The 21,969-nt window shown below is 42.2% G+C and overlaps 1 protein-coding gene and 1 non-coding gene across 5 annotated transcripts; both read left to right on the plus strand.

Annotated features, from left to right (window-relative positions):
- Positions 1-1,554: 1,554 nt before the first annotated feature.
- Positions 1,555-21,843, plus strand: Tipin (TIMELESS interacting protein). Of its 4 annotated transcripts, none has more exons than XM_040739682.1 (8): positions 1,555-1,679; positions 5,432-5,561; positions 6,364-6,442; positions 6,667-6,742; positions 8,695-8,817; positions 9,035-9,098; positions 16,133-16,339; positions 19,917-21,843. In XM_040739682.1, exons 2-8 carry the CDS (start codon positions 5,432-5,434, stop codon positions 20,102-20,104), a joined length of 867 nt encoding a protein of 288 aa, XP_040595616.1. In that variant the 5' UTR covers positions 1,555-1,679; the 3' UTR covers positions 20,105-21,843. The 4 variants fall into 4 exon arrangements, with proteins under 4 accessions (XP_040595616.1, XP_040595617.1, XP_040595619.1 ...); XM_040739683.1 differs by having other exon boundaries at positions 1,571-1,679; positions 5,426-5,561; XM_040739685.1 differs by lacking the exon at positions 1,555-1,679 and adding an exon at positions 1,834-1,981.
- Positions 10,918-11,053, plus strand: LOC121137695. Its single transcript, XR_005875006.1, has one exon.
- Positions 21,844-21,969: the final 126 nt, after the last annotated feature.

Genomic DNA, 21,969 nt, shown 5'->3' on the forward strand with positions numbered 1-21,969 from the left:
TCCGACGGATCGGATGGGACAGGTATTCTGGCACTCGGGAATCACAGAATACTGAGTGTTACACAGCTCAGATGGGAAGGTATCCTGGAGCTCGGGAGCCAAGGACTACCACAAGCCACAGTAAGCGTAGCAGCTTACAGCCCTGCCTTAGGGAAATGCTTCCTCAGTGTATCAGCTCTGCTCTAGCAGGAGAGGGTTTCCCAGCTGGGGATGTTTTCCCAGTGCAGCAGTTTTGCTCTGGCAGGAGAGGGCCTCTGGGTGAACTTGCTACAGTTCAGCCTTGGAAGAGCCGAGTGCAACAACTCTGCTCTGCCAGGGGATGGTTTCCCAGCAAAAGTGTTACAGCCCTGTTTGCTCTGTTCTGCCCAGGGTCGTCTCTGCTCTGCCGGAAAAGAAGGTCTTCACCAAAAGCTCATTGAAGGGTTTTATTGGGAGGGAAGAATCCAGGAGAGTTGCTGCTATGGCAGAAGGCAGCTGGGTATCAGGAACAGCCACAAACTGAACAGACAGAGGGTTTATATAAGGATTCTTGGGGGGGGGTGTTTCCAGGGTGGGGATTGGCCAGATTTCAATCTCCTGCTCAGGGATTGGCTAGTTTTCTGCACAAGGCTAGGGTCAGATTTGGCTCGAGTTTTCAGGGCCAAAGTGTGTTTCTTTCTTTCTTTCTTTCTTTCTTTTTTTTTGGTTTTTCGAGACAGGGTTTCTCTGTGGCTTTGGAGGCTGTCCTGGAACTCGCTTGGTAGTCCAGGCTGGTCTCGAACTCACAGAGATCCGCCTGCCTCTGCCTCCCGAGTGCTGGGATTAAAGGTGTGCGCCACCAACGCCCGGCCAAAGTGTGTTTCTTTCTCTGGTCCTTTTTAGACTTTTGGCTCTAGTTTTAGGGCCAGGGTGTATTTCTTTCACTGGCTCTGATTCCAGGGACAAAGTGTATTTCTTTGGCACTGGTTTCAGGGTCAGGGTCCATTTCTTTGGTTTTTGTTGCAAGGCCAAAGTGTGTTTCTTTGGCTGGCTCCTTTTCCCTATAATCTGATGGCCAGAGGAGGGCCTCAGATACCCTGGTATTATACAAGGTTATGAGCCACTAAGTCGGTGCTGGAAACCAAACTTGAGTCCTCTGCATGAGCAACAAGTGTTTTTAATGGTTAAGCCATCTCTCTAGCACCTTTATCTTTTTTGTTGTTTGTTTTTTGAGGGGGAGTTTCTTTCTTTTTCTTTTTTTTTTCTTTTTTTCTTTTTGGTTTTTACAAGACAGGGTTTCTCTGTATTGTTTTGGAGGCTATCGGTCCAGCCCAGCCTCGAACTCACAGAGATCCGCCTGCCTCTGCTCTGGCTGTCCTGGAACTTGCTTTGTAGACCCGCCGGCGCCTCTGCCTCCCGAGTGCTGGGGTTCCAGGTGTAGGCTCTCAGACCCGGCTTCCACCAGAGTCCTATTTCAAAACCTAACGGCTTGCATAGAAAGTAGGGAACTCTGAGCTTCAGGCTAGTAAGATGCTGCGGATGGGGAAGCAGGCTTTCGAGCGCCAGTGGGCGGGCTCCGGCGAATCGGGACCTTAGGCCCCGCCCAGGCCACTTCGCGTATCGTCGGCGCCAAACTTCCCGTCTCTTCTCGTCGGAGGGAGTTCCTGAATCTCGCGAGAGGTGCTGTTGGCGCGCTCCGCAGTGGCCGCTGTCTGTGTGAGGTGAGGCCCGTTTCGGTGAGGGAGTCTCTGGAAGAAGCAGCAGCACTGGAAGTTGGGCGCGGGGGCTGCGGGAACTGGGGTCGTCAGAGCTAGGCTGCAAGGCGGCTGAGGAGGGCCAGACGGAGCGGGCGGGAGGCGTCCGGGCGGGAGGGTGTCGGGCCGCCCCAGGGGCGGCGTCTTCTCCGCACGCACAGACCCTTGGCGCCAAGCGTCGTCGGGACGGAGAATGTGGGGTGAATGAAGGATGTGGGGTGAATGAAGGATGGCACCTAGGCTGAGTCAGGGTGCTGGGCTCCTTTAAGGTGAGGCGCGTCTCCGTGACAACTGGGACACTTGTACGTTTGTAACAGGTGTGGGAAGGAATTGCCACTCGGATGTTGAATTTGTTAGCCATACTTCTCTGGGAGTTTGAGGACCGGGAGGGAAATAGAGACTTCCGCGTCTAAAAGATGTTGTCAAGGGAGAAAGGAGCTTAGTGAACAACTGATTCTTTAAGTACATTAAAAGAAACCAGTCTACTGATAAAGGCCCCACCGCGTGCTTTACTGGTTATTTGCTGCTAATTGTAGCTTTAAACTACAATTTTCAAACTCCCGAATGGAACTACATGTACTCACCAGATGCTTGGAGGTTTGGGGCGCTTCTCTGGGCTAGAACCCAGGCTGAGAGCTACAGTAGGCACACCTACAGTCTTCAGCCCTAAGCAGTGCCATGAAACTTGTCCTTTTTTTTTTTTTCTTCCCCCAGACAGGGTTTCTCCAGCTTTGGAGCCTGGCCTGGCCTTGAACCCAGCGAGCGATCCGACTGCCTCTGTCTCCTTAGTGCTGGGATTAAAGGTGTCTGCCACCACTGCCTGGCTGTTGTAACTTGTCTTTTTGGTTCTCCAAACCTGTGGTTCATAAAACTTACTCAAAGAATTGGCCGCTTATTATCAGAGTTAGTACTTTGCTTTTATGGTCATAGATTTAGAATTGGGGGCCAGCTAGGTGGCTCTGCAGATAAGGATAGTGCTTGGGGAACAAGACTTGATCCCCAGATCTCATGTAAAAGATGGAAAGAACTGACTCCACAGGGTTGTCCAATTGCCCATTTACACACACACACCCAATAATTAGTAAAAATAATATAAAGGTCTGTACTTGACCCAGCTGAAGATACCGTTGAATTTCAGAGCCTCTTGATCTGTCTGAGGACTGGGATTACAAGCCCATGCACCACCCCACATACACCTAGTGTGTGGGGTACTGGGAATTGAATCCGGGGCTTTGTGAATGCTAGCCAAGCCCTCTACCAGCTGGGTTACATCTGCATTCTGTGTTGTATGTGTGTATAGACAAGAACTCTGTTGCCCAGATTGGCTTTCTGGGCTCCCACTTCAGACTCATAAATGTTGGGATTACAGTGCATATCACCGTTACTGTCTTGGATTTTTTTTTTTGTTTTGTTATGTTTTTACGAGACAGGGTTTCTCTGTATTGTTTCAGAGGCTATCGGTCCAGCCCGGCCTCGAACTCACAGAGACAGGAGTCAGAGACAGGTGGATCTCTGTTCAAGGCTGGAATGCTCTACAGAGTGAGTTCCAGGACAGCCAGGGCTACACAGAGAAGCCCTGTCTTGAAAAAACCAAAACAAACCTAAAACAAAATACCATTATTATTACTATTTATTTTTATTATTATTATTATTATTATTATTATTATTTTGAGCCAGGGTGTCTCTGTAGCTTTGGAACCTGTCCTGGGACTCACTCTGTAGACCAGGTTGGCCTTGAACTCAAAGATCTGCCTGCCTCTGCCTCCCAAGGGCTTCAACTAAAGGTGTGTGCTGCTGCCACTGCCACCTGGTAACATCCAGGTTACAGCAGAGATGGTTCTTTCAAGGAATTTAAAAAGAGAGTATGAGAGAGATGGCATGAAATGAAGCTGGCATGGGATAAATTTTATTTTTAATATTTTCGAGACAGGGTTTCTCTGTGGCTTTGGTAAATTTTATTTTATGTGTTTTTTTTTGAGATGGTTTCTCTGTGTAGCCCTGGAGCTGGCTGAATCTGTAGACCAGGGTGGCCTCAAACTCTAGAGATCCACCTGCTTCTGACTTATTTTTTTAAATTTATTTTTGTTTCATGAGCATTCAGTTTTATCTGTGTGTATGGACTGTGTGAAGGTGTTGGATCCCTTGAAGTTGGAGTTACAAGCAGTTATAAGCTATCATGTGGGTGCTGGGAATTGTACCTGGGTCCTCTGAGAGAGCAGCCAGTGCTTCTAACTGCTGAGCCATCTCTCCAGCCCCTTAATCTTTTTTAAAAGTGTCTCTTGGTCTAGGCCAGCCTTGAACTTGTTATATAGCCAAGGCTGACCTTGGGTTCCTGATTCTCTTTTTTTTTTTTTTAATTTTATTTTCCAGTTTAAATTTAGATAAGAATCAAGGTTGCTTCACATTCAGTTCCAGGTCCCTCTCCCATTCCCTCCCTTCCTCCCGTGCCCTCCCTTCCCCCCTCCTGATTCTCTTTTAAGTGCTGGAATTACAGGTGCCACCATTGGTAACAAAAATTATTTTTGCAATTGAATGTTTTTTCTTTTTTTGAGACAGTGTCTCTCTAGCCCTAGCTGTCCTGAACTTGCTATGTAGATCACATTGACCTCAACTCAGAGGTCTGCCTGCCTCTTTCCTGAATGCTTCGCTTGACCCGTGTACCAGCTCCATTGCATTTCTTTTTTTTTTTTTTTTTTTTTTTGGTTTTTCGAGACAGGGTTTCCCTGTGGCTTTGGAGGCTGTCCTGGAACTCGCTTGGTAGTCCAGGCTGGTCTCGAACTCACAGAGATCCGCCTGCCTCTGCCTCCCGAGTGCTGGGATTAAAGGAGTGCGCCACCAACGCCCGGCCTGCATTTCTTTTTTTTTCTTTTTCTTTTTTTTTTTTTTTTGAGATAGGGCTTCTGTGTGTAGCCCTGGCTGTCCTGGAACTTGCACTGTAGACAAGGCTGGCCTTAAATGCAGAGATCTACCTGCCTCTGCCTCCTGAGTGCTGGTATTAAAGGAATGTGCTGCCACCACCTGGCTGAAGGAAAAATATTGAAAGAATATTTCAGAAACTAAATGAACAGGATATATTGAGAACAGGGAGAAAGTGTCAAAGATAACTTTTAAGTCTTTTACTTGAACAGCTTGATGGGTGTCACTGAATTGAGGACATTTAGTTATTTAGTTTTGTATATGATGAACTAATAAATGTCCTTGAGACACTTGAGAGTTGCAAAATGGATAACAGGGATCTGCAGTCCCAAATTGTGGTCTAGGTTGGAAGAATAAAAATTCATAACCTGGGGACTAGAGCAATGTCTTAGTGGTTAAGAGCACTGGCTGATCTTCCAGAGGACCTGGGTTTGATTCCCATCTACTTGGCAGCTCAAAACTGTAACTTGAATTCCATGGTCTGATGTCTTCTGGTCTCCACAGGCACTGAATACATGTGTGATGCACAGACATATAGGCAGGCAAAACACCCATGTATATCAATATTAAAGAAAACATTCAGTTATTTAGTGGTAGGGTCTACACTACACCTTGGTTCTGATTAGTGGTTTTCCTCTATACTTCTATCTTCTCTACTTTTTATCTTGGGTGAAATGAAATGTAGTTTAAATGAGTAAAACATGACTGAAACATGGCTTTCAGTGTGGATGGAACTAGATTGTGTGATAGGAAGAGTTTTGGATGAATAAAAATAACTTGGTTTTTTTCTTCTGGAGGAAAAGATGTTAGAGCAAGAAGAGAATGGCTTGTTTGAAATACCAGATTATGAATATGTAGAAGATGAAACTTTTCCTCCATTCCCACCTCCAGCTTCTCCTGAGAGAGATCCTGCAGAAGTGGAACCTGATGAAGGTCTGTATTGAGAATTTCACAGGTATCCCTTTGATGTGGTTTTTTTGTTTGTTTTTTTGAGACAGGATTTCTTCATATAGTCCTGGCTATCCTGGAACTCTCTGTAGACCAGGCTGGCTTCAAACTGAGAGATCTGCTTGCCTCTGTCTCCCGAGTCCTGGGATTAAAGCGGTGCACTACCACCAACCCGGCAGTTTGAGACAGGGTTTCTCTGTAACTTTGGAGGTTGTCCTGGAATTCTCTCTGTAGACCAGGCTGGCCTCGAACTCACAGAGATCTGTCTGCCTCTGCCTCCCAAGAGCCTGGATTAAAGGTGTGCACCAACAATGCCTGGCCCCAGTTTGTTGTTTTAAGACAAGATTTCACAGTATATTCCAGGCTAACCTTGCTCTCACAATCATGCTCTAGCAGATTAAGTTAGAATGATACATTTTTTTTTTGAGACAGGGTTTTTCTGTGGCTTTGGAGGCTGTCCTGGAACTCGCTTGGTAGTCCAGGCTGGTCTCGAACTCACAGAGATCCGCCTGCCTCTGCCTCCCGAGTGCTGGGATTAAAGGCGTGCGGCACCAACGCCCGGCTAGAATGATACATTTTATAAAGCTTGAATTTCTAAAAATTACTGTATTTATTCATTTGTGTGTATGTGTGTATGGAGGTCACAGGACAACTTTCAGGTTGTCCACCATGTGGGTATGGGGTTTGAACATAGTCAGGCTTGGTGGCTAGTGCCATCACCCACTGATGCATCTTGAGGGCCCAGGGTTTACAGTTTTAAACACTAAGTTTTGATCTTTTTCTCTAGAATCAGGGAGAGGAGCACCAGTTCCTGTACCACCAAAGAGAACAGTTAAAAGGAATCTACCCAAGCTAGATGCTACTAGGTATGGGTAGTTACTCTCGTACACTTACAGTTTTCCACGCAGTGTTTTTCTTTTACTGTTACAAGCTTTGGTTGAATGATTTGGAAATCATATAGTTCTGTAAGCATTTTCCCCTTTGTAAATATTTTATTTTTTTCTAATTCATGAGGAAGTTATTTTTTCTCATGGTGTTGTTTTTGACATGGCTAATAAACCTAAAATTCAAAATATTATTTCTTTCACAGATTAACCTCTGAGAGAGGGCTTCCAGCCTTAAGGCATGTGTTTGATAAGATAAAATTCAAGGGGAAAGGTCATGAGGTAAGAAACATTTGATCGATCTTTGTTAGTACTGGGCATTGGATCCAGGACAAGTGTTTGAACACCTGCTAAATAGTACTACTAGAATATATTCAATCCTGGTTTTTATTTTAAGACTTTTTTATATATTCATTTTAATTTTTTTTGATACAAGAGTATCACTATCTAGCCCTGGCTAGCTATGGTGATTTGAATAAGAATGCCACCCTGTCATATATGTAAAAGCTTAGTCACTGGGGAGTGGCACTGTTTGAAAGGATCAGAAGATTGGGAGATGTGCCCTTGCTGTCACTGGGGTTGGGCTTTGATGTTTTGAAAGCCTATGCCATGCCCAATCCTGCTCTCTGCCTATGGATCAAGATGTAGCTCTCAGCTACTGCTCTAGTGCCTTCCTGCATGCCACCATGCTCCTTGCCATGATGAAATAGACTGAGCCTTTGAACCTGTGAGACCCCTCTTACAGGTGTTGGTGGCACACGCCTTTAATGCCAGCACTGGGGAGTCAGAGGCAGGCAGATCTCTTGAGTTCAAGACCAACTTGGTCTACAGAGTGAGTGTCAGGATAGGCTCCAAAGCTACACAGAGAAACCCTGTCTCAAAAAACCAAAAAAAAAAAGTTATTTATTATGTACACAGTGTTCTGTCTGTATGCCTGAAGAGCACGCCAGATCTTATTACAGGTGGTTATGAGCCACCATGTGGTTGCTGGTAATTGAACTCAGGACTTCTGGAAACCAGTGCTCTTAACTGCTGAGCCATCTCTCCTGCTTCTTAAATACCTTTTTTTTTTTTTTTTTTAAAATAAAGAGTAACCTTGGTCATGGTGTTTCTTCATAGCTGATTTAAAGGATGCTAAACTGGCCTTTGGTGGGGGGTGAGACACAGGAGGCAGAGACAGAGAGGTTGATTCTCTGTGTAGTCCTGGCTGTCCTGGCACTTGCTGTATAGACCAGACTGGCTTCAAACTCAGAGATCTACCTGCCTCTGCCTCCCCAGTGCTGGTATCTGGTATCAAAGGTCTGTGCCACCATGCCTGGCAGCTTTGTTTTAATTTCGTATTGCTGTTTCCCCTCAGTGGGTGTGACTGTGGGTGTGCATGTGTGTGGTGTTGCCAGAGGTCAGTTTCAGGTTTGCTTCCTCAGGCTTTATCCAGTGAGCCTTAGTGTCAGCTTATCTTTGTTTCTTCAGCACTAAGATTGAATGGGTCTGCCACTGTCTCAGAGTTTCTCTTGCTGTGATGAAACACCATAACCAAAAACAAGTTGGGGAGGAAATTGCTTATTTGTCTTTTACTTCCATATTATTCATCGTTGGAGGAAGTCAGGTCAGGAACTCATGGGGCAGGAACCTGGAGGCAGGAGCTGAAGCAGAGGCCATCGAGGAATGCTGCTTACTGGCTTGCTCTTCATGACTTGCTCAGCTTTCTTTCTTACAGAACCCAGGACCTCTTGCTCAGGGGTGGTATCTCCCACAATGGGCTGGGCCCTCTCACTGGCCTGTCTATTGTCTGATTGATTGAGGCATTTTCTGAGTTGAGGCTCCTTCCTCTCCAGTGACACTAGCTTGTGTCAATTTGACATAAGAAGCCAGTACAGCCACTGTACCTGGATTTTTTTTTTTTTATGTAGGACTAAGGATTGAATGCTGGTTCTCAGGCTTATTCTGCAGGCATGTAACCAACTGGACTGTCCTCCCAGCCTTGTACTACTGTATTTCCCTCTAATTTCTAAAACTTTGTCTAAAACAAAATCTGTATTCAGTGCTCTTACTTAATGCTTTCTGAGATTGTGGTCTTCCAAGCCCTTAGAATTTTCTGCTTCTTTCTAGAAGTTTCTTAGCCTTATAAATGTGACAGCAGTGACTTTGGCATTGCCTTTAAATGCTAAAATCTGCTAACAGGGTCAGCTGTGAGATTGAGTATTCTGTTCAGCATTTTTATTTTTATGTGTCAGGCTGAAGACTTGAAAACGCTAATCAGACACATGGAGCACTGGGCACATAGGCTATTCCCCAAACTGCAATTTGAAGATTTTATTGACAGAGTTGAAAACCTAGGAAATAAAAAGGAGGTTCAGGTAAGTGTGATTATCGTGGCATGTCATTCACAATGCTAAGTAGTACAAAGATGAATTTAGTTGAGGCTGAACTGCTATTAGGGAGTCTTTTGAACTCTTGTCTTGTTAGACAGGAAAATTAATAGTCATTATTTGAAGAACAATTCTTTCAGATATGAGTAAATGATTGTTTCCTCCCTAACTTATTGATAAAATGGAAAAAATGTCTCTTTTTCAGACCTGTTTAAAACGAATTCGACTTGATCTCCCTATTATACATGAAGATTTTGTTAGCAATAATGGTAATTACAACTTTATTTTCTTTATCACAGCATTTATAAATGGCTCTAGCTGGAGCAGGAGATATTATATATACAACTGAGGTCTTAACCCACGTTTATGTAACTACAGTATAGTTAATAGTTGTACCGTGAGTTTAGTCTAGTTTTTGGTAAATCTTGAATGCACTTAAGTATGCCTGTAATGAGCTACTATTTATTCATATGGGTATAGATTGCAGAGGACAACCTTCACCCATGTCAATCCCAGGGATTGTACTCAGGTTGTCAGACTTGACAGCAAGGGCCTTTATCCACTGATACATCTCCTTAGCCCAGTAATAGTTACATTTGATACTTGTTTCTTTTTTATTAGCTTTAGCATACAAAAGAATGAGTTTCAGCCAGGTATGGTGGTAGATGCCTTTAATCTCAGCACTTAGGAGTCAGAGGCATCGTTGTGAGTTGAATACCAGCCTAGACTACATAGTTCCACAACAGCCAAAACTACTTAGACTCTGCCTCACTTCCCGCCCCCCAAAAGAATGTGCTTCACTATGAGATTTTCACGTGTATGTCATTGTACTTTGTTCAAGTCCATGTTACCTTTCCTTGACTCCTTCCCTTTTGAACTTTATTTCCTAAAGATTGTAGACTGGCAGGGTGGTACACATGCCTTTAATTCTAGCACTCAGGAAGTAAGACAGGTAGTTCTGAGTTTGAGGCCTAGTCTGCATAAGGAGGAGCTCCAAGGACAGCCAGGGCTACATACTGAGAAATTATCTCAGATACATAAATAATCAGAAAAGATACAATTGTAGTATTGTTAGACATGAATAGAAAATATTTATAAAATAGGGACATTTTAAACATTTATGTTGTATTTGTGCTCATGTGTCATGGCTTGTGTGTGATTAGGACTTCTGGAGTTGGTTTTTCCATCATGTAGGTTCTAGCAATTAAAGGTTGTGAAGGTTGTTTTGAGAACCTGCTGACTTTATTGATCTCTTACAGTCCTTGCTAGTGCAAATACACACTAGAGTGTTCATATGCATATAAACCATTACAAAAACTGTCTCTGGGACAGGGAAAATAATTTGTTGGTAGAAATTTCCATTTCATTCAATGTGTGGACTCTTTTTTTTTTTTTTTTTTTTTTTGGTTTTTGAGACAGGGTTTCTCTGTGGCTTTGGAGGCTGTCCTGGAACTTGCTTTGTAGACCAGGCTGGTCTGGAACTCACAGAGATCCGCCTGCCTCTGCCTCCTGAGTGCTGGGATTAAAGGCATGTGCCACCACCACCCGGCCTCAATGTGTAGACTCTTGAACTATGAGTGGTAACACATTTCTGTAATCCCAGCATTTAGAAGGTAGAAGTAGGAGATGTAATTGGGCGTTTCACTCCTGTCCACCTGTTCCCAAATACCCAAAGACCTTGTAGCTGATTCTCAAATAGTTGACTTGGGGGCTTAATATAAATTACAAATGCTCTGCCGATAGCTCAGGCTTGTTGCTAGCTAAGTCTTAATCTTTAAGTTAACCCATATTCCTTACTTACACTCTGCCACGTGGAGGTACCTTTATTAGTATGTTCCTCTCCTGCTCCTTCTGACTCTGCCCTTCTTTCCACCATTTTCAGTTTGGCTTTCCCACCTAATTATCCGGTTCAGCTATTGGCCAGTCAGCTTGTTAATTAAACCAATCAAACCAATATAGTCACACAGTGTACAGAAGGATTAAAGTTCAAAGCCAGCCTTGACTACATAGTGAGTATACAAGATCCTGTTTCAAAAACAAAAATCCTAGAGAACAGATCCATGGCTATAGGACTTTAGGAAGACTTACGTGACTGTTCCTGGTATTGATTGCATTTGTTAGTTGTACAGTGCAACCATAGACAGTCACATACATCAAAACAGTTGGTTCCTGCCGACAGAGTCTGTATAGTTATCAGATTTTCTGTGCGATGGCTCCATACATAAATACTTTTAAAACTTTTTTGTGGGGTGGGGGAAGTGGGGTGCGGTGTGGGGGTGCAGCTCGAGTTTCAAGACAGGGTTTCTCTGTGAGACCAGGCTGACCTTGAATTCAAGAGATCTACCTGCCTGTGCCTCCTGAGTGCTGGGATTAAAGGTGTGCACCACCCCACCCTACTTAAAACTTTTTTAAAAGTGTAGTTTTAATTATGTGTGCATCTGTATGTGTGAATGCTTTTTTTTTTTTTTTTTTTTTTGGTTTTTCGAGACAGGGTTTCTCTGTGGCTTTGGAGTCTGTCCTGGAATTCACTTTGTAGACCAGGCTGGCCTCGAACTCACAGAGATCCACCTGCCTCTGCCTCCCGAGTGCTGGGATTAAAGGCGTGCACCACCAACGCCCGGCTTGTGTGAATGCTTTTGATGCTCCTCTATTTGATGAAAATCCTTTGCTATGTCTTAGTTTGATGTTAGATTATTGCTTTTTTTTTTTCCCCTTCGACACAGGGTTTCTCTGTGGCTTTGGAGGCTGTCCTGGAACTAGCTCTTGTAGACCAGGCTAGCCTGGAACTCACAGAGATCAACCTGTTTATGCCTCCCTAGTGCTGGGATTAAAGGTGTGCGCTACCACCCAGATGCACTGCATTTCTTTTCTAATTAGTAATATATAGACTCCACATAAAATCTTATGGATTAAATCAGTGGTTCTCAACCTTCTTAATGCTGTGACCCTTTAATACAGTTCCTCATATTGTGGTGACCCCTAGCCATGAAATTATTTTTGTTGTTACTTCAATTGTAACTAATTCTGCTGTTACGAATCTTAATGTAAATATCTGAATATAGGATATTTGATATGTGACCCCTGTGAAAGGGTCATTCAACTGCCAAAGGGGTTTTGACCAACAGGATGAAAACCAATGTTTTAATAGTCTAGAATTTAAAATTTTTTGGAATGGTGGTATTTATTAATGGCACACAATGGCATATGTCAAAAGAATTACTGTGGCACTAAATTCCAGAAACTATACTCCGGGGTTAGTTGATTTATTTAGCAGCACTTTTTTGAGCTGTCTACTATTGTACTGAATGTTCAAAGATAAAAGATGAATAAAATTAAGCCTCCCAGTTTATACATTTGAGTTAGACAAATAATATTGTCAGTAGTTTGATGGGTCTTGTAATTAAACATAAGAGTAGAGCCCAGAGTGAGGCACAGAGGACAATAGTTATATTAACTGGGGAAGTTTCATACTTTTTTTTTTTTTGAGGCAGGTTTCTCTGTGTGGCCTTGGTTGTTGGTTGTCCTGGAATTCATTCTGTAGACCAGGCTGGGTTCCACCAGCCTCCGCCTCCTAAGTGTTAGGATTAAAGGAGTGTGCCACCACTGCCTGGCCACAAGTTTTTTTTTTTTTTTTTCTTAAGCAGTAGAGGTCAGTCAAAAGGTGGTTTGGAGTAGAGGTATCCACTTGTACATAGGCATAAATTAACATGAATCATTCAGAAAATTGTAAGCATGTTGACATGTAAAATACATAGGAGAGACCTAAATCTGAAATCCTTATATTTTTCTTTCGTCTTTTTGCTTGCTTGTTTGTAAACCTGAGTGCTAGGATTCCAGGCATCCATGTATGTTGAACAAAAAGAACCTAAATTGTTAAAGTTAAGTGGTGTCTGAGCTGGAGAGATAGCTCAGTGGTAAAGTGCTTGGTTTGTAAGCATGAAGACTTGAGTTTGGATCCCCAGCACCCATGTAAAAGCCAGGTGTAGTAGCATGATGTATAGTTCAAGTGCTAGGAGGTAGAGACAAGAAGGACCTGGGGCTTTCTGGGCAGCCAATCTAACTCAGTTATTGAACTCCAGGTTCATTGACAGACCTTGTCTGAGAAGATACAGTGGAAATGAAACAGGAAGACACCTGATGCTGACCTTGCCTCCACATAAACATGCATATATATACCACATTCACACACACAGAATGTTTGAGTATTTGATTAATTCATCTTAGCTAATGCATGTACTTTTATCTTGTTATAAAATTAACATTTTGTTTTTCTTTTAAAGATTTATATATTATGTATACAGTGCTCTGTCTGCATGCATGCCTGCAGGCCAGATGAGAGCATCTCTGTATAGACGGTTGTGAGCCGCCATGTGGGTGCTGGGATTTGAACCCTGGTCCTCTGGAAGAGCAGCCAGTGCTCTTAACCGCTGAGCCATCTCTCCATCCCCCTAACTTGTTTTGCTTTTATCAAAAACATATTATTGTACAACTTTAAAGTAAGCAGAGTGTGATTGAGTAATCCTCCTAAAAGTCTGGTGTTGGGGCTGGTGCTGGTGCTGGTGAGATGGTTCAGCAGGTAAAAGCACTTGCTACCAATCCTCACAACCAGAATTCAACCCCTGGAACTCATGTGATGGAAGGAGAGAATAAACTCCTATAGAGTTTTCCTCTAACCTCCATAGCATGGCATTCATGTGCACATAAAATACACCCTCACCTGTGCATGATAAATAGATCTAGTTTAGAAAGTTTTGAGCTAATATACTTATTTGAAAATAGTACCAGATTAATGTTTCAAATTTTGGTTTTACACAGAGAGATCTACACATCCAAATAGAAATTAGAATCACATGAACTGTGTCTTTTATTTGTTTTTTGGGGTTTTGTTTTTGTTTTTTTGAGACAGGGTCTCTGTGTAGCTCTGTGCTGGAACTTGCTCTGTAGACCAGGCTGGCCTCGAACTCACAGATCTGCCTGCCTCTGCTTCCTCAGTGCTAGGATTAAAGGTGTGTGCCACCACCATCTGGCCTTAATGAGTCTTTTATTCCTCCCTCTTTTCATTCCTTACGACTGAGTATTAATTAAGCCAGGGCCTTCTACATGGCAAGCAATCCTATACTATTGAGTTACTCTCTCTTTGCCCCTCTTTGTTCATTTCTTTTTCTTGAGATAGTCTTCTATAGATTGGACTGACCTGGAAATCATTGTGTAGCCTAGACTGGCCTCAAGCTTTTGGTAATTCTCCATGCGCAGCCTCCCAGTTGTTAGAATTTAGGTGTGAGCCACCACACCAAACTTCTACCCCCTTTTTGTTTTTTTAGCCCTTCTTGAAACAAACAAAAAAGGAGTTGGGGTAGGAGCCTTGAGAGATGGTTCAGTGGTTAAGAAGCACTTACTGGCTTTTCTTCCAGGGGACCTGGGTTTGGACCCAGCACCCATGTGACAGCTCATCTATAACTAATTTCAGTGTCAGGAGATCAGATGACCTTTTCTAGCCTCCTTGGGCACCAGGCACACACATTGTATAGGTAAAATACCCATAAACTTAAAAATGTAAATAAAAAATTGTGTGTGTGTACGTGCCATAGGGGTCTATGTTAGGTATCTTCTGTCATTCTCTACAATAGTATTTTAGGCTTGGTTTATTTGTATTTGCCCACATGTATGTATGTGCATAATGTGAATGTGTGAATACCTGGTATCTTTGGAAGTTAGGAGATACGGAGAGTTTTGAGCCACTGTGTGGATGCTGGGAACTGAACCTCTGTAAGAAAAACAAGTGTTCTTAACCACTGAGCCATCTCCCCAGCCTCTCTACATTATTTTTTTTAAAAGGGTCTCTCACCATTTTCCTTCCACCTCTGTGTTATAGTGCTGGGGACCTGAAATAATGCTTGTACCCATCTATCCACCTTCCAGCCCTAGCCCTTTATTTTTTGAAATCCATTCATAAATGATGGAAATTTTATTACTGCTGATATTTTTCTTTATTATTTTTCTTTTTTTTTTTTTTTTTTTTTTTTTGGTTTTTTCGAGACAGGGTTTCTCTGTGGCTTTGGAGACTGTCCTGGAACTAGCTCTTGTAGACCAGGCTGGTCTCGAACTCACCGAGATCCGCCTGCCTCTGCCTCCCGAGTGCTGGGACTCAAGGCATGAGCCACCACCGCCTGGCTATTATTTTTCTATAATTATATTTCTGTAATATAATATGTTAAAATATATATATTTTTGGTTTTTTTTTTTGAGGTAGGATTTCTCTGGCTGTACTGGATCTTGCTCTGTAGGTCAGGCTGGCCTTGAACTCACTGAGATCCACCTGCCTCTGCCTCCCAAGTACTGGGATTAAAGACGTGCCCCACTACTGCCCTGCTGTAATTAAATTTTTTATTTATCTACTTTGTATGTGTGAATATCATGTACCTTTATTTGCTAAGCCATCTCACTGGGCCTCTATCCTTTCTTTACTTGATTGTTTTTCTCCAAAGGAAATCGGCTATTAGATTTTTTTTTTTTTTTTTCGAGACAGGGTTTCTGTATTGTTTTGGAGCCTGTCCTGGAACTCACTCAGTAGACCAGGCTGGTCTCAAATTCACAGAGATCTGCCTGCCTCTGCCTCCCGAGTGCTGGGATTAAAGATGTGAGCCACCAACGCCCGGCTGTTTTTGTTTTTCAAAAGAAGTTTTCACTGTGTAGTTATTGCTGTCCTAGAACCTAGAACCCGCTTTGTAGACCAGGCTGGCCTTGAACTTACAGAGGTCCCCTTGCTTCTTTATTGTCAGTCAAGTCAGTCTTCTGTCTTAAAATTAAATCAACTTATTTCATTAAAAGTAAAAGTTGAAGCTAGTACTAGAGATCAAACTGAGGGCCTTTTGCATGCTATTCCAATCAAGCTACCTCCCCAGACTCCTTTTACGTATTTAATATGTCCATTTGATGTAACTTCCAGCTCACCATAAGAGTGATTTGCAAGCCAGGCATTGGTGGCGCACACCTTTAATCCCAGCACTTGGGAGGCAGAGGCAGGCGGATCTCTGTGAGTTCGAGGCTGGGCTGGACCGACAGCCTCCAAAACAATACAGAGAAACCCTGTCTTGTAAAAACCAAAAAAAAAAAAAAGAGTGATTTGTAAACATATCTTGTATTTATTTGAATCAGCCATACTGGCCACATTCTCATACCTTACATATTGTTTCTTCAGGTCAGGCCACTTGCCACTTTAAAACTTCTTTGACTGAATGCTGTGTAAGTTCTTTCTCCAGCTACTGTAATGTACAGTTGTATTAATTTTTATTTTCTCCCACAGATGAAGCTGAAGAAACTAATACCCTTGATGCAACTGCTGCTGGATTTGATCCTTTTTTGACAAGCTCATCTGACAGCAGGAAGTTGGCGTCTGAATCAAGTAGAAGCCTAACAGAAGAACAGCAACAGAGAATTGAGAGAAATAAACAGCTGGCCTTGGAAAGAAGGCAGGCAAAGCTACTGAGTAATAGCCAGTCCCTAGAAAATGGTAAATTTTATGCTGGTTTTTATGAGCTACCATGTAATATCAAGGGCATGTAGGAAATTTTAATGTCTTTACTATCTCTTGAAATAAAATACCTCTAGGAATAGAAAAGTGATGTTAAGTTTATGTATATTTTAGAGAGTGTGTCAGTGTATGTGTGTTTGCTATTTGAAATCTGTAGAGTGTCAAATCCTTCAGTAATATATTCTTCTCTGACTTCTTAAAGCACTTTACATGTATTTTTAGGATCATACTTAGGAAAATTATTATTGTGGAATCAATATATTTTAGCTTTTGGGATTGAACTCAGCACTTTGCATATGCTAGTCAGGTACTATATATACTACTGAGCTAGATCCACACACACATACTCTCTCTCCATTTATTCATTTGTTCATTCATTCGTTTATTCATTTGTTTGTTTTGAGGCAGGATTTTAAACTAATTCTGTAACCTAGTCAGGGCTTGAACTTGCTTTTATCCTTTCTCAGCCTTGTAAAGCTCAGACTATATAGGTTTGCACCACTGCTCCAGCTTGTGATACTTTATAATACAGCGTCTTCTGTACTAACTCAGGCTTAGCAGTAATTTTCTGTGATATAAATAGGGAACTAAAATGCCTTTTTAGGGAATGGCAGACACTGGAGATTGAAACAGGCTCTTACACAAGCTAGGTAAGCTCTCTTTCAAGGAACTGAATCTTCAATCCTTCCTTAAATTTTAATTTTGAGTTTGTCTTATTTATACAAGTAACTTCCCACTTACCCACTTAATGATCTTCTGCCTCAGCCTCCTAAGGTGATGGGAATGCAGTTGTGTGCTATGCACTTGGCTACTGAAATGCTTTCTAATACATTGTTCCATTTTTGTGATTTATACTTTTTATAGTTTGTCACCCACTTTAAAAATTGCCTTAAGTTTCCCAGTTTTCTGTTTTTTCTTTTTTAATAAACAAACCCTTGTGTTGAGGGCTGACTTTCAGTAGATAGTGAGGGAGCTGCTCTGGTACATATAAAACCCCAACCCAGAAGCAGGTCATCTTAACTTGCATTCAATATGATGGGGGAGAGGGCGGCCCCCTTTCCGTATCTCTGGAGAAATGGCTCTCTGCAACCAGGTCCAAAGCACAGCTGGTGGATGGGGAGCCAGCTATCAGGGGCCCCATTTTTATTTTTTAACTTATTCATTTTGGTTTTTTTGAGACAAGGTTTCTCTGTGTAGCCTGGCTGTCCTGGAACTCACTCTGTAGACCAGGTTGGCCTCGAACTCATATGCCTCTGCCTCCCAAGTGCTGGGATTAAAGGTGTGCACTGCCATAGTAAGCAGTCTGCACAGTTTTTGTTCCTTTTTCCTTCAGAGGTCAGAAGAGGGCATTTGATCCCCTGGAACTAGATTGAATGATGGCTGTTAAGCCACCATGTGGTGTGGGATTAGAACCTGGGTCCTCTGCAAGAGCAGCAAGTACATTTTACTGCTTAACCATCTCTCTAGCCACAAAACTCAATTAAAAAAAATTATTAGTTTACTGTTTTATATGTATGAGTGTCTTGCCTAAAGATAACATCTGTGTACCACATGTGTGTCTGGTGCCCATGAAAGCCAGAAAAAGGTGTCAGATCTCCTGGGACTGGATTACAGATGGTTGTAGGTGTTCTCTCTAGCTCCTCTCAAAACTGTATTTTAAAAGAATTATACTACCTTGTATGAAATTATTGAGAATTAATTTTAAAAATAATTTAATGTTTAGTGGCATGCACCAGCACTTACTAGACTGAAACAGAGAGATTAAGTGAGGGTGTCCTGAGCTACATAGTTCTGGGCTAGCCTGAGTTACAAAGGAAAGACCTTGTCACTAAACAAAAGTTGGGAATGTATCTGTAATTGTTTCCTTTTGAGTAGAAAAAAAAATAAGAATTACAGCAAATGAGGTTGGAGAAATGGCTCAGCAGTTAAAATAAGCACTTGCTACTCCTGTAGAGGACCTGTGTTTGGTTGTGAGCACCTACATCGTGTGGTTCACAATAGCTTATAACTGAAGGTTTTTTCGAGACAGGGTTTCTCTGTGGCTTTGGAGGCTGTCCTGGAACTCCCTTGGTAGTCCAGGCTGGTCTCGAACTTACAGAGATCCACCTGCCTCTGCCTCCCGAGTGCTGGGATTAAAGGCGTGCGCCAACAACGCCTGGCCCTTTATAACTGAAGTTTTAAGGTATCCAGTGCTCTCTTCTGGCCTTCTTGGGCACCCACACACTTGTGTGTGTACACATACATGTACATATAAATATAATAAAAACCTACAGAAAAGAATTGTAAGTAAATACCATGTTGTAAAATGTTTCTTCCAATATAACAATTCTCAAGCAAATGTTGTAATCTAGTCTTGATTTTCAGTCAGGATAAATATCATTATATCATTTTTATCTTTTTTATCTTTTTTTTTTTTTTTTTTTTTTTTTTTTTGGTTTTTGAGACAGGGTTTCTCTGTGGCTTTGGAGGCTGTCCTGGAACTACCTCTTATAGACCAGGCTAATCTGGAACTCACAGAGATCCGCCTGCCTCTGCCTCTTGAGTGCTGGGATTAAAGGCATGCACCACCACCGCCCGGCCTCATTTTTATCTTAACAAAAGATTTATTAGTATGTGAGAAATCATGAAGGGATGGAGAAATGACTCATTGGTTAGGAGTACTTGCTGCAGTTCCAGAATACCAGAATTAGCTTCTCAGCACCCATGTTGGGTGGCTTATGACTGTTTGTAACTGTAGTTCCAGATTTGATAACTCTAACCTCAAGGGGCTCATGTACTCTCGTTTACATACCTACACATAATGAAAAATAATAACAAATATTATTTGTAGCATCTCAAAGTATGCTTGCTTGACACTAGGGATCTAATACTCATTTTCTGTTTGTTATATAACTTAAAGTTTGTTTCTCCCCCAGACAGGATTCTAAGTGCTGAATAGGCATGTGCCATCATCCTTGGCTTAAATTATCTTTACCATAGATCACTTTGACATAAAACTTAATTGCGTCTGTGTTGACATTGTGTTTGTGTGTGCACATATGCATGCTCCTGCATGTGCCACAGCATACAAGTCGGAGGACAACTTGAGAGTCTGTTCTCTCTTTCCACTATTGGGTTAATCAGAAGTGACAGCAAAGCATCTTTTCCAACAGAGTCATCTTGCCTGCCCTATATCTGATTTCTTTGGATCACTTTCTAATTTCCATTTTGAATGAGAAGTTACATTTGAGTAAAATTGAAGATTTGAATGTAGGACTTGAATGTATCATTTAGGACCCTCTTTTGTGTGGGAGTGCCAGGATTTAATCCAGGGCCTCATGTTGCTAATCTATATTCATTCTATAATTGGGTGATCTACATCCACTTTCCTGGGACCCTTGGCATTTTAAGTGTGTTTTATGCATGTGTGAAAAACTGGTTTATATTTAGACTTTAGTAATCATAACAAGGGGATTATAGATTTGTTTCTACCAAGTAAGCTTTTGGAGAGATTTGTATTTATCCAGATTGAGTCAGTTGCTTATAATTGGTAATAATGATGTGATTCCTTTCTCAGATGTGTCAGTGAATACATCTTGGGCACAGACAGTAGAAGAGAGCGGTACTGGTGAGGATCAAGAAGAATCAAGCGGATTAAACACAGACACTGTAGATGCCCCACACGATGTTCCTTCTGCCGGTACAAATGAAGAAGAACAGTTCAAAGCAGAGGAAAAACAGCTGGACCATACTAACAGAGACTAATCCAGAAATGTTCCAAGTAGCCAGATTCCTACAACAGAATCCTGCAAATTTGGGGTTATTTGTAGATCTTTCTACTTTGTATAAGTCTGAGTCCTAAGACTTCATATGGATTCCTGCTTAAAATGCAATGTGTCTCCTACTAGCTATTTTAATACATCTATTTATTATTTTTGGTGTTCTGTATAAATTCAGCTTTATAAGCTGTTTGCAGTTTGCACTGAATTCTTTCACTAAATTGGGTAAAGTTTTAAAATGTAAATATGCACTGACTATTAAAGTCTGTTTTTATAAAGAAATGTATTTTGCAAACAACTCTCAGGATTTTCGTTTCTCACCATGGTTTGGTTATATAATTTAAACTTTTGCTAAAATGGTTGAGGGTTTTGACTACAGTTTTGTTGAGACCCACTCTCATTACATCATCCTGACTGACCTGAAATTTGTGGTGAACCTCCTTGCTTTTGCCTTCAAGTGCCAGGACTACGATATGTGTGTGTGTCATCTCCAGTACTGGTTTTGAAACAGGGTCTTACTGTAACCTCATCTGGTCTGAAAACTCACTGGGATCTGCTTGTATTTGCCATGTGTGCTAGCTAGAACTAAAAGTGTGTGCCACAAAACCCAGCTTGTCTGTATTTTGAAGAGTTGCTTTAATGTTTAAAAGATCACATACAAGGTTGGTAATGCCTCTCCATTAATGATGGTAAGTGAGTTCAGAGATGTTTATAGGTTGAGAATGTGCTAGAAGGCTTGTGTAGGGCCTGTAAGATAATGGGTATGAAACTTCAGCATCTCCAGAAAACAGAATGGCCCTCCATGTTTCTATTCATTGGAGAGAAACTTGGAGAATATTGTGAGGGTCAGTGTACAGCAAGGGGTCACATGAAACAGTTGTCAGTTGGTAGAGGGGATTCTGAGTATTGGGAAGCATGTGTGTAATGCCAGAAATACAGGAAATAAAGATTTGGAATGATGAGGAGGAGGCTAGAGGTGATGGGGCCAGATGAAGAGAACCTGACTGGAGTTTAGTTGCTTTATGAGCCTGGTAGAGGGACTAACTCCAGCTGAGAAACACCAAGTTGAGAAGTTTATGGTCTGGTTCCTAGCAGCAAATACCCACTAGAATTGGGGGAAAGACTGAAGATGGAGGAGATAACATTTAGTGACAAAGGCAGTCGTTCTAAAGAAAAAAAGTCTCTTGCCTCTTCCTAAGGGGAAGGGTTATGGTGCTACAGTGGGCTGACATCAAGTAAGTTGGTAGTAACAAAGATGGTTTGGAAAGCCAGGAAGTTGGGCACAGACTGTGGGTTGTGGGCTTATGGGAACTATCTCAGTGATTGGCCAGGGAAAAATGAATCAAGAGGACAGGCTCACTGTTTAGGCAGGGAACAACTAGAAGACGGAGGCTGGTCTCAGCATACCCCTGATACCAGGAAGGCTATAGCAGGCTTCCAGGCACACTCGCTGTCTAGATCAGAGAAGGGCCGGTGGGAGAAGTATTACTTTTCCAGTGGTGAATTTGGGAACACTTCTCCAAGGCTTGACCATTGGAGGTACACAATAGAATTTGAGGGTGGGAAAGGAGTTTGAGGCAAGATTTACACCACCCTTTCCGTGCCCTGTGTCCAGCTGAAGAACAATACGGACAGAACTATTTTACCTGAAATGGCTAAATGACACCAGAGGGGACTGTGATCTAAATATGTCTGTAAAAACTACAAAATAAACATTTGAAAGGATCAATTTGAGCCAAGTGTGGTGGCACATATATTTAATCCCAGTAGTCCAGTGGCAGAGGCAGGAGGATCTCAGTGATCAGCTTCATCTGCACAGTCTAGGCTAGCCAAGACTACAAAGTGAGACCC

The sequence above is a fragment of the Mesocricetus auratus genome, unplaced genomic scaffold, assembly GCF_017639785.1.
Source record: "Mesocricetus auratus isolate SY011 unplaced genomic scaffold, BCM_Maur_2.0 Super-Scaffold_100691, whole genome shotgun sequence".
In the NCBI taxonomy this organism is placed as follows: Eukaryota; Metazoa; Chordata; class Mammalia; order Rodentia; family Cricetidae; genus Mesocricetus; species Mesocricetus auratus.